The following is a 14057-nucleotide window of genomic DNA, read 5'->3' on the forward strand; positions in this document are numbered from 1 at the left end:
ATGTGTTTGTGTACCGCATATATTTGACCTTTGACCTTAAAGGAGGTCCTTGACCTTTCACCACTCAAAATGTGCAGCTCCATGAGATACACATGCATGTCAAATATGAAGTTGCTATCTTCAATATTGCAAAAGTTAGCGCAAATGTGTTTGACGCAATGACGCAAACCAACAAACAAACAGACAGGGCAAAAACAATATGTCCCCCAGTATAGACTGGGGGACATAAAAAACAAGCAAATTCGTTGAATTGATATCCCCCACCAATATGCTTCCGGACACATAAGTGTTATATTTGACACTAAAAAAGCATTTGTTTAAAGATACAAAGGGCCATAACTCCGTTAATAACAGATGACGTACAATACCATTTGATGTGCATCATCCTCTTATCCATATTTATACTCATACCAAGTTTCAATGAAATCCGCCAAAGCACTTCCAAGATCTGGCTCCGGACACAAATGTGCCGGACGGACGGAAAGACGGACAGAGCCAAAACAATATCCCTCTGCCTATGGCGGAGGATAACAAGTTGTCATTGAAGACTGCAGTGCATTGCATGTTAAGTTGATTCATTGACCACTACATACTGATAATTGCTACTTACCCCAGGTGAGTAGTGTGTGCTTCGTACTGATAGTGTCTAGTGATCCCTACAAACTAATAATGTCTATTTACCCTAGGTGAGTAGTGTGCGCTTCGTACTGATAGTGTCTACTTACCCCTGGTGAGTAGTGTCCCCTACATACTGATAATGGCTACTTACTCCAGGTGAGTAGTGTCCCCTACATACTAATAATGGCTACTTACCCCTGGTGAATAGTGTCCCCTACATACTGATAATGGCTACTTACTCCAGGTGAGTAGTGTGCCCTACACACTGATAATGGCTACTTACTCCAGGTGAGTAGTGTGCCCTACATACTAATAATGGCTACTCACTCCTGGTGAGTAGTGTCCCCTACATACTGATAATGGCTACTTACTCCAGGTGAGTAGTGTGCCCTACACACTGATAATGGCTACTTACTCCAGGTGAGTAGTGTGCCCTACATACTAATAATGGCTACTTACTCCAGGTGAGTAGTATGCCCTACATACTGATAGTGGCTACTTACCCTGGTGAGTAGTGTCCCCTACATATTGATAGTGTTAACTTACCCAAGGTCAGTAGTGTCCCCTACATACTGTTAATGGCTACTTACTCCAGGTCAGTAGTGTGCCCTACATACTGATAATGGCTACTTACTCCAGGTGAGTAGTGTGCCCTACATACTAATAATGGCTACTTACTCCTGGTGAGTAGTGTCCCCTACATACTGATAATGGCTACTTACTCCAGGTGAGTAGTGTGCCCTACACACTGATAATGGCTACTTACTCCAGGTGAGAAGTGTGCCCTACATACTAATAATGGCTACTTACTCCAGGTGAGTAGTATGCCCTACATACTGATAGTGGCTACTTACCCTGGTGAGTAGTGTCCCCTACATATTGATAGTGTTAACTTACCCAAGGTCAGTAGTGTCCCCTACATACTGTTAATGGCTACTTACTCCAGGTGAGTAGTGTCCCCTACATACTGATAATGGCTACTTACCCCAGGTGAGTAGTGTCACCTACATTCTGATAGTGTCGACTTACTCCAGGTGAGTAGCGTCCCCTACATACTGATAATGGCTACTTACCCCAGGTGTGAAGAGTCCCCTACATACTGATAATGGCTACTTACTCCAGGTGAGTAGTGTCCCCTATATACTGATAGTGTCTACTTACTCCAGGTGAGTAGTATCCCCTACATACTGATAGTGACTACTTACTCCAGGTGAGTAGTGTCCCCTACATTCTGATAGTGTCTACTTACTCCAGGTGAGTAGTGTCCCCTACATTCTGATAGTGTCTACTTACCCCAGGTGAGTAGTGTCACCTACATACTGATAGTGGCTACTTACTCCAGGTCAGTAGTGTCCCCTACATACTGATAGTGTCTACTTACTCCAGGTGAGTAGTGTCCCCTACATACTGATAGTGTCTACTTACCCCAGGTGAGTAGTGTCCCCTACATACTGATAGTGTCTACTTACTCCAGGTGAGTAGTGTCCCCTATATACTGATAGTGTCTACTTACTTACTCTGGCTACTTACTTCAGGTGAGTAGTGTCCCCTACGTACTGATAGTGGCTACTTGCTCCAGGTGAGTAGTGTCCCCTACATACTGATAGTGTCTACCTACCCCTGGTGAGTAGTGTGCCTTTTGAAGGGTGGACCGGGGTGAGATGGCAATCCCTCCAGCCCTGCCCCTGACACCTCCCATAGACCCTCCCCTGCCCCTCAAATCACGCCCACCTATAACATCACAAATCACAACATAACTGAACTGTATACATTACCATACAGTAGTATCACAGCAGAATGCAACAGTATCATCTATTAGCATACAGAAGGAAATAAACAGATAATATTCAACCCATAACTGTACAAGTTATTATTCAGCTCATATTTTTGTCATTTCAGAAGTTGTTTAGTTGCTTATTTCTTTTTTTAGCAATTAAAGGAAACAAAAACCATGTGTTCAGTTTTCCCAACATACCTCTGCCTCTAAAGCCCTGACCTAGGCCCCTCTGCCCCCTTGTTCCAAATGCAGAGGCCCCAAACTGCGATGCATAGGCTGGGAAGTTCTTCCTTGTTGGAGTTGTGTTCCCAACTTGTTTTGGCACTCCGTGCGGCCTCACACGCTCTGTGGTAGGCAAACAATCAACATATAGCAGCTGTGTCAGTGCAGTCAAACCGAAAACAAAAGCGCTATGCTGGCCCTCACTCACCAAAGTTAATCGACACAAATTGTTGAAGACTTTACCTGGTGATCAAGTTTTTGACCCCATTTGATCAAGATTAAACATGGCTTTCATAGTTAAGATAAACATTCTGATCAAACTTCATCAAGACTAAAGCATACATGTGGCCTCTAGAATGGTAAGACTTTTCTCACAGATTTGAAGATGAAGATCAGGCCCAGATCGAATTTCATTAAAATTTAGACGTAAATTCGGACTCTAGAGTGGTACTAAGTTTTTTCATTGATTTAATAAAGTGACCTCGTTTTTAAAATTATATGACCAAAATTAAAACTTTCATCAAGACTGAATTTTTAGAGGAACATGATCCAGATTCAACCTTGTTTAATATATTGTCAAGAGAAATATTCTGACCAAGTTTCATCAAGATTGAGTCATAAATGTGGCCTGTAAGAGTGGTTACAAAGTTTCTTCTAATTTTACCTTGTATCATAGTTTCTGTAACCCATATTTCGGACTATTAATAAAGTGTCTAAACAAACATTTTGACCAAGTGACATCAATGAAAGATGTGATCTCTAGAGTGTCAAGGAGCTAGACATCGTCAAAGCACACTGCATGACGTTGGTAGCAGGACAGAAGGTGATCACAATAGGTCACCTTGAACAGTTAGTGCTCAATGAGGAAATGTAGACTGCAGCTTACTGATTATCTTGGTGAAGGTGATCAGTCGGCCGTCCAGGCAGATGCTGGAGCTTCCAGTGCTCATGAAGTTCTCCAGTGCAGTTAAAGTTGCAAACTCCAAGTACACGGCCCTGTCCAGGGATACAGAAGTATTAGCAGCAATGGGAGAATCTTGTACATGTGTGTTTATCAGAAACCATTTGTAAATTAGCACAGAATCAAATCTATTAAAGGTGAGAAAAGAAAAAGACATATTATAAAAGTTCCAAACTCCCTATTTTAGTCAGTTTACACATTGTCATCAAGTCAGTTTCAAAAGCAATTTAAGAAGCTTTTCAGCTATTTATTACTCTTAGGTTGTTGTAAAACTACCATGTTGGCGTAACTAACCAATCAATCGACATTCTAGGTCGCTTTGCTAATGAACAACTAGCTCAAAATGTCGAGCTGCTCAAAATGTGAACGATTGTAGTGTCTGCGCTGGCATTTGCTTCTCACACTCACTTCCAAGGTTAAACCTTATATACCCTCTTATTTAAATAAAGAGTATTCAAATATTTACAATATGTTTCCAATTTATTTTAAGTTTTAGAGAAATAAATCATTAACAAGGGCTGTTTGTAAAACATGCATGCCCCCCATATGGGCTGTCCGTTGTACTGGCAGCCATTGTGTGAATACGACTTTTGTCACTGTGACCTTGACCTTTGACCTAGTGACCTGAAAATCAATAGGGGTCATCTGCAAGTCACGATCAATGTACCTATGAAGTGTCATGATCCTAGGCAAAAGCGTTCTTGAGTTATTATCCGAAAATCATTTTACTATTTCGGGTCACCGTGACCTTGACCTTGTGACCTCAAATTCAATAGGGGTCATCTGCCAGTCATGATCAATCTACCTATGAAGTTTCATGATCCTAGGCATATGCGTTCTTGAGTTATCATCCAAAAATCATTTTACTATTTCGGGTCACCGTGACCTTTACCTTTGACCTAGTGACCTGAAAATCAATAGGGGTCATCTGCGAGTCATGATCAATCTACCTATAAAGTTTCATCATCCTAGGCATATGCGTTCTTGAATTATCATCCGAAAATCATTTTACTATTTCGGGTCACCATGACCTTGACCTTTGACCTAGTGACCTAAAAATCGATAGGGGTCATCTGCGAGTTATGATCAATCTACCCATGAAGTTTCATGATCCTAGGCGTTTGCGTTCTTGAGCTATCATCCGGAAACCATTTTACTATTTCGGGTCACCGTGACCTTGACCTTTGACCTAGTGACCTCAAAATCAATAGGGGTCATCTGGGAGTCATGATTAATCTACCCATGAAGTTTCATGATCCTAGGCGTATGCATTCTTGAGTTATCATCCGGAAACCATTTTACTATTTCGGGTCACCGTGACCTTGACCTTTGACCAAATGACCTCAAAATCAATAGGGGTCATCTGCAAGTCATGATCAATGTACATATGAAGTTTCATGATTCTAGGCCCAAGCGTTTTTGAGTTATCGTCTGACAACCACCTGGTGGACGGACCGACCGACCGACCTACCGACCGACCGACATGAGCAAAGCAATATACCCCCTCTTCTTCGAAGGGGGGCATAATGATCATATTATTACTTGTAATACCCTTTCATTTCAGATGCTATAAGAATCGAAAATAAGACAAGACCTATTTTTGTGAAACTCAATGCCCCCAACTGCGCTTTGAAGCTGCACATCAGCTATTTAAGAGAACATAGTCGAAGGTCCATAATTTCGCCCAAAAAACAATGGACAGGAACAAAACTCACGCTTTATCTGTAAGTCATGTAGTTAGACTCACATACCAACAAGTGTTCTTCAGAAAACACAATGCCCCCTACTGCGCCGCTTTGAAATAAAATTTCTATTTATCATTTGGCAGGTATAGAAATCATTTCCCTTTAAAGCTTATTACTTTCCTTGGATTATGTTCAATCCAACCGCGGGAGGGGGGGGGGGGGGGTTGTAGACACTAAAAAATGACCAAGTCAGACATCAATGAATCAATGACAACCAAGGTATGTTGTTTATCAAAGATCATAGAGATAATAGCCAGAGTGCATCATGTATCTATGGACATAAGTCCACAGGTATGTCATGAACCCTACCATTCACAAATTAGTACAGGAAAGAAATGATATTTATATAATTAAAAAAAAATAATTGACAAATCAATCATTTCAGTTATAAATAATCAAAATAACAAATCTGTACAGTAACTGTGAAAAGAACTTAAATTCTTGGTAAGAAATATATAATATGAGATTTATAATTATATAAATTACTTCCCTTGAAAAAAAAGCCACTACCGTGACTATAGATTCACAGGTAACCTTTAAGTACCTAAGATACTTGTATGCCCTTCACCTTTCACCACTCAAAATGTGCAGCTCCATGAGATACACATGCATGCCAAATATCAAGTTGCTATCTTCAATATTGAATAATCATCTCCCTTTACAGCTTATTACTTCCCTTGGATTTGTATTTTTGACCTTAGACCTTGACGGATGACCTTGACCTTTTACCACGATGTGTTTGTCAGAAACACAATGCCGCCTACTGCACCGCTTTGATTTATTTAACAAAAAAATTTAATTTGGCAGGTCAGATAATTATGTCCATTTAAAGCTTATTACTTCCATTGGATTTGTTTTTTTTACCCTAGAGACCTAGTTTTTGACCCAGCATGACCCATATTCAAACTTGACCAAGATATTGCCTTGATACAACTTCTGACCAAGTTTGGTAAAGATCAGATGAAAACTATTTGAATTAGAGAGCGGACACGAAAAGTGTGACAGACTGACAGACAGTGCAAAAACTATTTACCCCCTTTTCTTCGAAAGGGGGCATAAAAATCAGCTTAATATCTGAAAGTTGAAATTTTTGAAAAGTCCAAGGCCCATAACTTCACCACAAATGAATGGATCGGATCAAAACACACACTCCATATGTAAGTCATTTAGGTTGACTCAAATACCAAAATCCAGCTACATAACTGAAAGTGTTTCGTAAAAACCTCTGAAAAATGGAAAATGTCAAACTCCAGCACCCATATCTTTGCCAAAAATCAACGGACAGGGACAAAACTCACACTTCATCTGTAGGTAATGAAGGTAGACTCGCATACCAAAAATCAGCTCAATATCTAAAAACATTGCTTTAAAAACCTGAAGAAAACAAGAGCTGTCACCATAGGATGACTTATGCCCCCTATAAACGCTTGGTATAAGTTATGAGCTTTTTTCGAAACCTAAACGCAGATTTCGAAACCTAAACGCGGACCCTAAGTTAAAGTGTCAAGGGGGTCAAAATGTGTGTGCGTATGGAAAGGCCTTGTCCATATACACATGCATGCCAAATATGAAATTGCTATCTGAAGCGACATAGAAGTTATGAGCATTTTTCGAAATCTAAACGCAAAGTGTGACGGACAGACGGACGGACAGTCAGATCACTATACGCCCTCCTTTGAGGGCATAAAAATGTCTTAGAATATCAAAATAAATCAGAAAGCCATATAAACTAGAGAGTGGACACCATGCTAAATCCTTGAAATGCACTAAGTGACCCCGTGACCTAGTTTTTGACCCGGCATGACCCATATTCCAACTTGACCTAGATATTGTCTTGATACAACTTCTGACTAAGTTTGGTAAAGATCAGATGAAAACTACTTTAATTACAGAGCGGACACCATGCTAAATCCTTGTTATGCACTAAGTGACCCCCGTGACCTAGTTTTTGACCCGGCATGACCCATATTCGAACTTGACCTAGATATTGTCTTGATACAACTTCTGACCAAGTTTGGTAAAGATCAGATGAAAACTACTTTAATTACAGAGCGGACACCATGCTAAATCCTTGAAATTAACTAAATGACCCCGTGACCTAGTTTTTGACCCGGCATGACCCATATTTGAACTTGACCTAGATATTGTCTAGATACAATTTCTGACCAAGCTTGGTAAAGATTGAATTAAAACTATTTGAATTAGAGAGCGGACACGAAAAGTGTGACAGACTGACAGACAGACTGACAGACAGACAGTGCGAAAACTATATACCCCCTTTTCTTCGAAAGGGGGCATAAAAATGCTGGACAGACTGATGGACGGACAGTCGGACTGCTATATGCCACCCTATTGGGAGGCATTCAAATTACGCAATTACAAGCATTGAAGTCCAAGTTTTTGTAAGCCTTCTTAGATGGGCTTTCTTTAGCTGTTGGTCTCATAGTTTTTGTAATATTATTATACAATTCAACAATTCTTAACCCATTTATGCCTAGCGTCTAGAAAAAAGTCCTTGGCAAACAGCGAAGACCCAGATGAGACGCTGCATGACGCTGTTTGCTTAAAGGAATTTTTGTAAGAAATATTCTAAACGTAGAAATAAATATACCAGACATCCCTAATTTTGGAAATAAATGGATCAAATTTAGAAGGATGGGAGTGTCCACTAGGCATAAATGGGTTAGTTGACAAGAAAATACCTTGAATTGATATCCCCAGACAAATAAATTTTGTTTATTAATGGGTGCAAAACTAAAAGAAAAAATTATTTGAAGTGGTGTGCCTTGACGTGTTTTTGTGCTTAGGACTTCTCCTCATTGATATATGTAAACCCAGGAAGTTTCATGTAGAAATCTTCTACCATTTTTGAGATATAGCTCTGAACAGTAACATCACCCAAAAACAACACAAGGCATTAACTCTTATTTAAGAACTTGTAGGATATTAGTTCTTGAGCATGGCTTTTCTCCTCATTTATATCTATACACCCATGACGTTTCATGTTAAAATCTTGATATCCGAGTATCCAAGATATAGTATCCAAGATATAGCCCTGAAAAGTTAAATTACACAAAAACAATAAAGGGCAATAACTCTACTTTAAGAAAATGTAGAGCTATGTGTCGAGGGCATGGACCTTCTCCCAATTGTTATTTAAACACCAATGAAGTTTTATGTTGAAATTTTATATATTATCTTAGATATAGCCCTGTAAAGTTATGTCATACAAAATCCACAAAAGGCAATAACTTTTATTTACGAAAGTGTAGGGTTATGGTTCTTGTGCATGGCAGTTCTCCTCATCGATACCCATAAAATTACACATGGAAATGTCAATATTGTTTATGAGAAAGTGTAGGGTTATGGTTGCTTTGCATGGCATTTCTTCTCATTGATATAATGACACCAATGAAGTTTCATGTTCAAATCTTGTATAGTATCAGAGATAAAGCCCTGAACAGGTACATCATACAAAAACAAGAAACCGCCGGAGACGGGTGATGCTCCCCAAAGGTTTTTTTGTCACAATATTGTACTAAACATTCAGATAAAAGGAAACGTCTTGAGGGGCATAACTTTGGACAAAATAATACGATGGATGGTTTAGCAACTTAAAAATTTCAAAGGGTCATAACTCTCTAAATAAATCATCTAACCAGAACCCACTGATAACATGCGCATCTTCTCAAGGTAGTTAAGCTTCCCATAAAGCTTCATTGAAGTCCAGTCAGTAGTTGGGGAGAAATAGCCCTGACAAGAATTGCACTATATGTACAGTTTATTGAAAATTTCAAAGGGCCATAACTCTGTGAAAAATCATCCGACCATAACCAGCTGATAATATGCACATCTCCTTTTGGTAGTGAAGCTTCCCATAAAGTTTAATTGAATTCCCGTTATAAGTTGCTGAGAAATAGCTCGTACAAGAATTGCACTATATGTACCATGGAAAATTTCAAAGGGCCATAACTCTGTGAACAATCATCCGACCATAACCGGCTGATAATATGCACATCTCCTGTTGGTAGTGAAGCTTCCCATAAAGTTTCATTGAATTCCCGTAATAAGTTGCTGAGAAATAGCTCCGACAAGAATTGCACTTTATGCACAATGGAAAATTTCAAAGGGCCATAACTCTGTGAACAATCATCCGACCAGAACTGGCTGATAATATGCACATCTCGTCTTGGAAGTGAAGCTTCCCATAAAGTTTCATTGAATTCGGGTCATTAGTTGCTGAGAAATAGCCCGGACAAGAATTGCACTATATGTACAGTTAATGGAAAATTTCAAAGGGCCATAACTCTGTGAAAAATCATCCGACCAGAACCTGCTGATAATATGCACATCTCCTCTTGGTAGTGAAGCTTCCCATAAAGTTTAATTGAATTCCGGTCATAAGTTGCTGAGAAATAGCCAGGACAAAAATTGTGCATGGACGGACACACAGACGGACAGACGAAGCGGCGACTATATGCTCCCTTCAAATTTTTTTGGGGGGGAGCATAACAAGGACAGAAACTCTTATTTAAGAAACTGAAGGGTTAGGGTTCTTTTGTATTGCACTTCTCCTCATAGATATCTATACACACATGAAGTTTCATATTGAAATATTGTATCATATCTGAGATATAGACCTGAAAAGTTACATAAAACAAAACAACCTAGGGCAATAACTCTTATTTAAGAAAGTGTATGGTTATGGTTCTTGTGCATGGCACTTCTCCTCATTGATATGTATTCACCCATGAAGTTTCATGTTGAGTGTTCTTTATTGTTTCTGAGATACAGCAATGAAGTTTGTGAAAAATGGATGGAAAGACTGACAGACTAATGGAAAGAGAGACGGAAAATAACAAAACTATATCCCTATGCCTTTGGCTTGGGATAATATAACAGTTTTGATGTATGTGACAGCTTGTTGTCATTACTGTGACAGCTTGTTGTCATAACTGTGACAGCTTGTTGTCATAACTGTGACAGTTTGTTGGCATAACTGTGACAGCTTGTTGTCATTACTGTGACAGCTTGTTGTCATAACTGTGACAGCTTGTTGTCATAACTGTGACAGCTTGTTGTAATTACTGTGACAGCTTGTTGTCATAACTGTGACAGCTTGCTGTCATTACTATGACAGCTTCTTGTCATTACCGTGACAGCTTGTTGTCATTACTGTGACAGCGTGTTGTCATAACTGTGACAGTTTTATGTAATTACCATGACAGCTTGTTGTCATAACTGTGACAGCTTGTTGTCATTACTGTGACTACTTGTTGTAATTACTGTGACAGCACGTGTCATTACTGTGGCAGTTAAATGCACATTTACAAATACAATCTGTTTTGAATCTCGAATTGCATCCATTGAAAATTCATAGTGTGTGACAAAATTGAGTGATGCAAATATTGTGAACCGTTTCTAACATGTTCCATCACTTGTTGCACAACTGCCTTTATTGCTTTAATTGGCAAAAATGTATTTACAACACTTGCGACAATGCCAATTTTTGGCACCAGAGGTAGTTTGCACCATACAGTACACTTTGATTCTTTTGTACCAACTGCATAACTACTAGAGCTTTATGTGTTTATGTTTCCAAATCACAGACACATGGTTTCCAGCAAGTGGTATTACATACAGTGTGTACAAAGCAGCAGTGAGTCAGTATTTATAACATTATGGTTAAGATGGCATACAAAACACCACCAGTGGATGACTTACAGGCAAATATCTTTGTCATCATAATCTTTCCCAATCTGCATTATTATTTTGTCAACTTGGGGAAAGAGACTTGTCAGCTTTTCTCCTGATGTTTCTTCTTTTGGCCATTGTTGAGTCATAACACGACGCTGTTTCACTTTAACTGCAAAATGATAAGAACTCAGTAACCGAGCAGTAGGCAGTCACTGCCCTGCAAACAATCAGCTGTGCAAGCCAATGTCAAAAGTGACAGTTTCACATTCAACAGCATGTGCAAGACTGCACTGCACCCAGGTGACTGTTACTACAAACACTGGGTATTTTTTCATGTAGTTCCTGTTATTTAAATGCATTTCAACCTTCAGAATACAAATAACACAATACATGTATGCACCAACTCAACCTATGCACACAGCTACACTAAATCTGTTACCAATGCATAGACACCAACAAAGTGCTAGCATTGCCTGGCAGACATCCAGACTGCAGTATCTTAGTAGAAACTAGAGCCAGGAGTGAATTGCACAAAAGTCTCTTGTTGCACTGATTATAATGATACAAATAATATAACAGCCATGTGTTTTTATAAACTATGAACTATACAGTTCACAACCTGAAACTGAACAGTTTCCCATTAACATGAACAAATGCAAGCAACTAGATGATGTAGTGCAGCTGCAAGTCAGTAATCAGGTTTATGATGTCTGGATCTATCAAGAGGTATTGATTAAGCCTTTGACAAACTGAACAAATCAGTCACTGACCATTATTTGCTGTAACATGATACCAATTCATGATACTGATCTTGCAGTTTATCTAGTCTTTGTACGAAGATAAACAATCAAATTCTTTGAATTGATATCTCCCGCCAATATGCTTCTGGACACAAAAGTGTTATATTTGACACTCAGCTAAAAAAGCATTTTTTTTTAAATATACAAAGGGCCATAACTCCGTTATAAACAAATGGTGTACAATGCCATTTGGCGTGCATCACTCTCTAATCCATATATTTACTCATACCAAGTTTCAAGGAAATCCGCCAAAGCACTTCCAAGATATAGCTCCGGACACAAAAGTGCCGGACGGACGGAAAGAGGGACGGACGAAAAGATGGACGGACGGACAACGTCAAAACAATATCCCAACGCCTATGGCGGGTGATAAAAACTGAAGTATAGTACCAGTACTTCTTCTCAGTGACTTAATTATGGCTTGTGGGCACGCTGACAAGCTATACATCAGTTGTCTGTTCGGTACCTTACATATGACTTTTCATACAGTGTAAAACAGTGTTACAGACTGAAATCAGCTGTAAGGATACACAGTTCTTCATTTCTGCCTGGACACTTAAGCCTCTGCCTGATGAAGAGTTCAAGCAAACAATAGCCTCTTGGTTTAGCTGTCTTCAAAATACAGTGTCCATAAAGTGTTTTATAAATTGATACTGACATACATACATCATCATCAAACACACATTGTTTATAATAATTTTACACTTTAACATTTGTATATAACATGCAGTACATATCTATGGTGCTGGTAGCTATCGTTAATAGTACCTGCTGACTGCTTTTAAATGATACATTATAAACTCATATCATGTTTATGATATCTGTTGGCAGGTAGAAGCAAAATATTTTACTCATCGTTTACTTTTACTATAAAAGACAAAATGTCAAAACGAGCAAGTTAATTTTTTATTTAATTTTTTATGTACTTCAAAATGGCTTGATTGTAAATTTGTGTTTGTTTCAAAACTGAGTCTCCCATTGAGTTGTGACCCTTCCCTTCAAGTACTTACAATCTGTGTAGATTAAATACTGGTTCCTCTGCTGTACCCAGGCCTTGCACTCTGAAGGGGAACAAGCAATTAGCGTGACTCAAGTGAAATAGCAAGTAACATGTCTGCTGTTGAACAAGAAAGAAACAAGCAAGTAACATGACTCCAGTGGAACAAGAAAGAAACAAGCAAGTAACATAACTCCAGTGGAACAAGCAAGTAACCCGTCTCCAGCGGAACAATCAAGTAACATGTCTCCAGGGATACAAGCAAGTAACATAACTCCAGTGGAACAAGCAAGTAACCTGTCTTCAGTGGAACAAGCAAGTTACATGTCTCCAGGGGTACAAGCAAGTAACATATTGCCAATGGAACAAGCAAGAAACATGTCTCGAGTGGAACAAGAAAGAAACAAGCAAGTAACATAACTCCTGTGGAACAAGCAAGTAATATGATTCCAGTGGAACAAGACAGAAACAAGCAAGTAACATAACTCCAGTGCAAGAAGCAAGTAACCTGTCTCCAGTGGGACAAGTAAGTAACATGTCTCCAGGGGTACAAGCAAGTAACATGTCTCCAATGGAAGAAGCAAGTAACACTCTCCATTGGAACAAGCAAGTAACATGATTCCAGTGGAACAAGCACGTAACATGTCTCGAGTGGAACCAGCAAGTATCATGCCTCAATTGGAAAAAGAAAGTAACATGTCTCCTGTGGAACAACAAGTAACACGTCTCCATTGGAACAATTAAGTAAAATGTCTTGAGTGGAACAAGCAAAAATTGTGTCTCCAGTGGAATAAGCAAGACACATGTCTCCAGTGGAAGTAATCTGTCTCCAGTGAATCAGCAAGCGACATGTTCCCAGTGCAACAAGTAAGTAACATGACTCCAGGGGTACAAGCAAGTAAAAAGTCTCCAGTGGAACAAGCAAGTAACATGCCTTCAGTGGACCAACCAAGTAATATGTCTCCTGTGGAACAAGCACGCAACATGTCTCCAGTGGAACCAGCAAGTAATATGTCTCTAGTGGAACAAACAAGTAACATGACTCCAGTGGAACAAGCAAGTAACATGTCTCATGTGGAGCAAGCAAATAATATGACTCCAGTGGAACAAACAACTTCAAGCCATAAACATGTCTCCAGTGGAACAAGCAAGTAACATGTCTTCAGTTGTGTACACAAGTAACATGTCTCAGGTGGAATAAACAAGTTACCTGTCTCCAGTGGAACAAGCAAGTAACATG

At 39.3% G+C, this 14057-nt stretch overlaps 1 protein-coding gene across 1 annotated transcript in view; it reads right to left on the minus strand.

Moving 5' to 3' along the window:
- Nucleotides 1-14057, minus strand: part of LOC127867971 (uncharacterized) — a 38773-nt gene that overhangs the window by 7686 nt on the left and 17030 nt on the right. Inside the window, exons 9-13 of the mRNA XM_052409503.1 lie at nucleotides 12831-12881; nucleotides 11048-11189; nucleotides 3504-3613; nucleotides 2594-2740; nucleotides 2237-2349 (exon numbers count right to left, since the gene is read on the minus strand). Coding sequence (XP_052265463.1) covers nucleotides 2237-2349; nucleotides 2594-2740; nucleotides 3504-3613; nucleotides 11048-11189; nucleotides 12831-12881 — 563 coding nt within the window. The remainder of the gene's footprint in view (nucleotides 1-2236; nucleotides 2350-2593; nucleotides 2741-3503; nucleotides 3614-11047; nucleotides 11190-12830; nucleotides 12882-14057) is intronic.

Source organism: Dreissena polymorpha, chromosome 2 (genome assembly GCF_020536995.1).
Source record: "Dreissena polymorpha isolate Duluth1 chromosome 2, UMN_Dpol_1.0, whole genome shotgun sequence".
In the NCBI taxonomy this organism is placed as follows: domain Eukaryota; kingdom Metazoa; phylum Mollusca; class Bivalvia; order Myida; family Dreissenidae; genus Dreissena; species Dreissena polymorpha.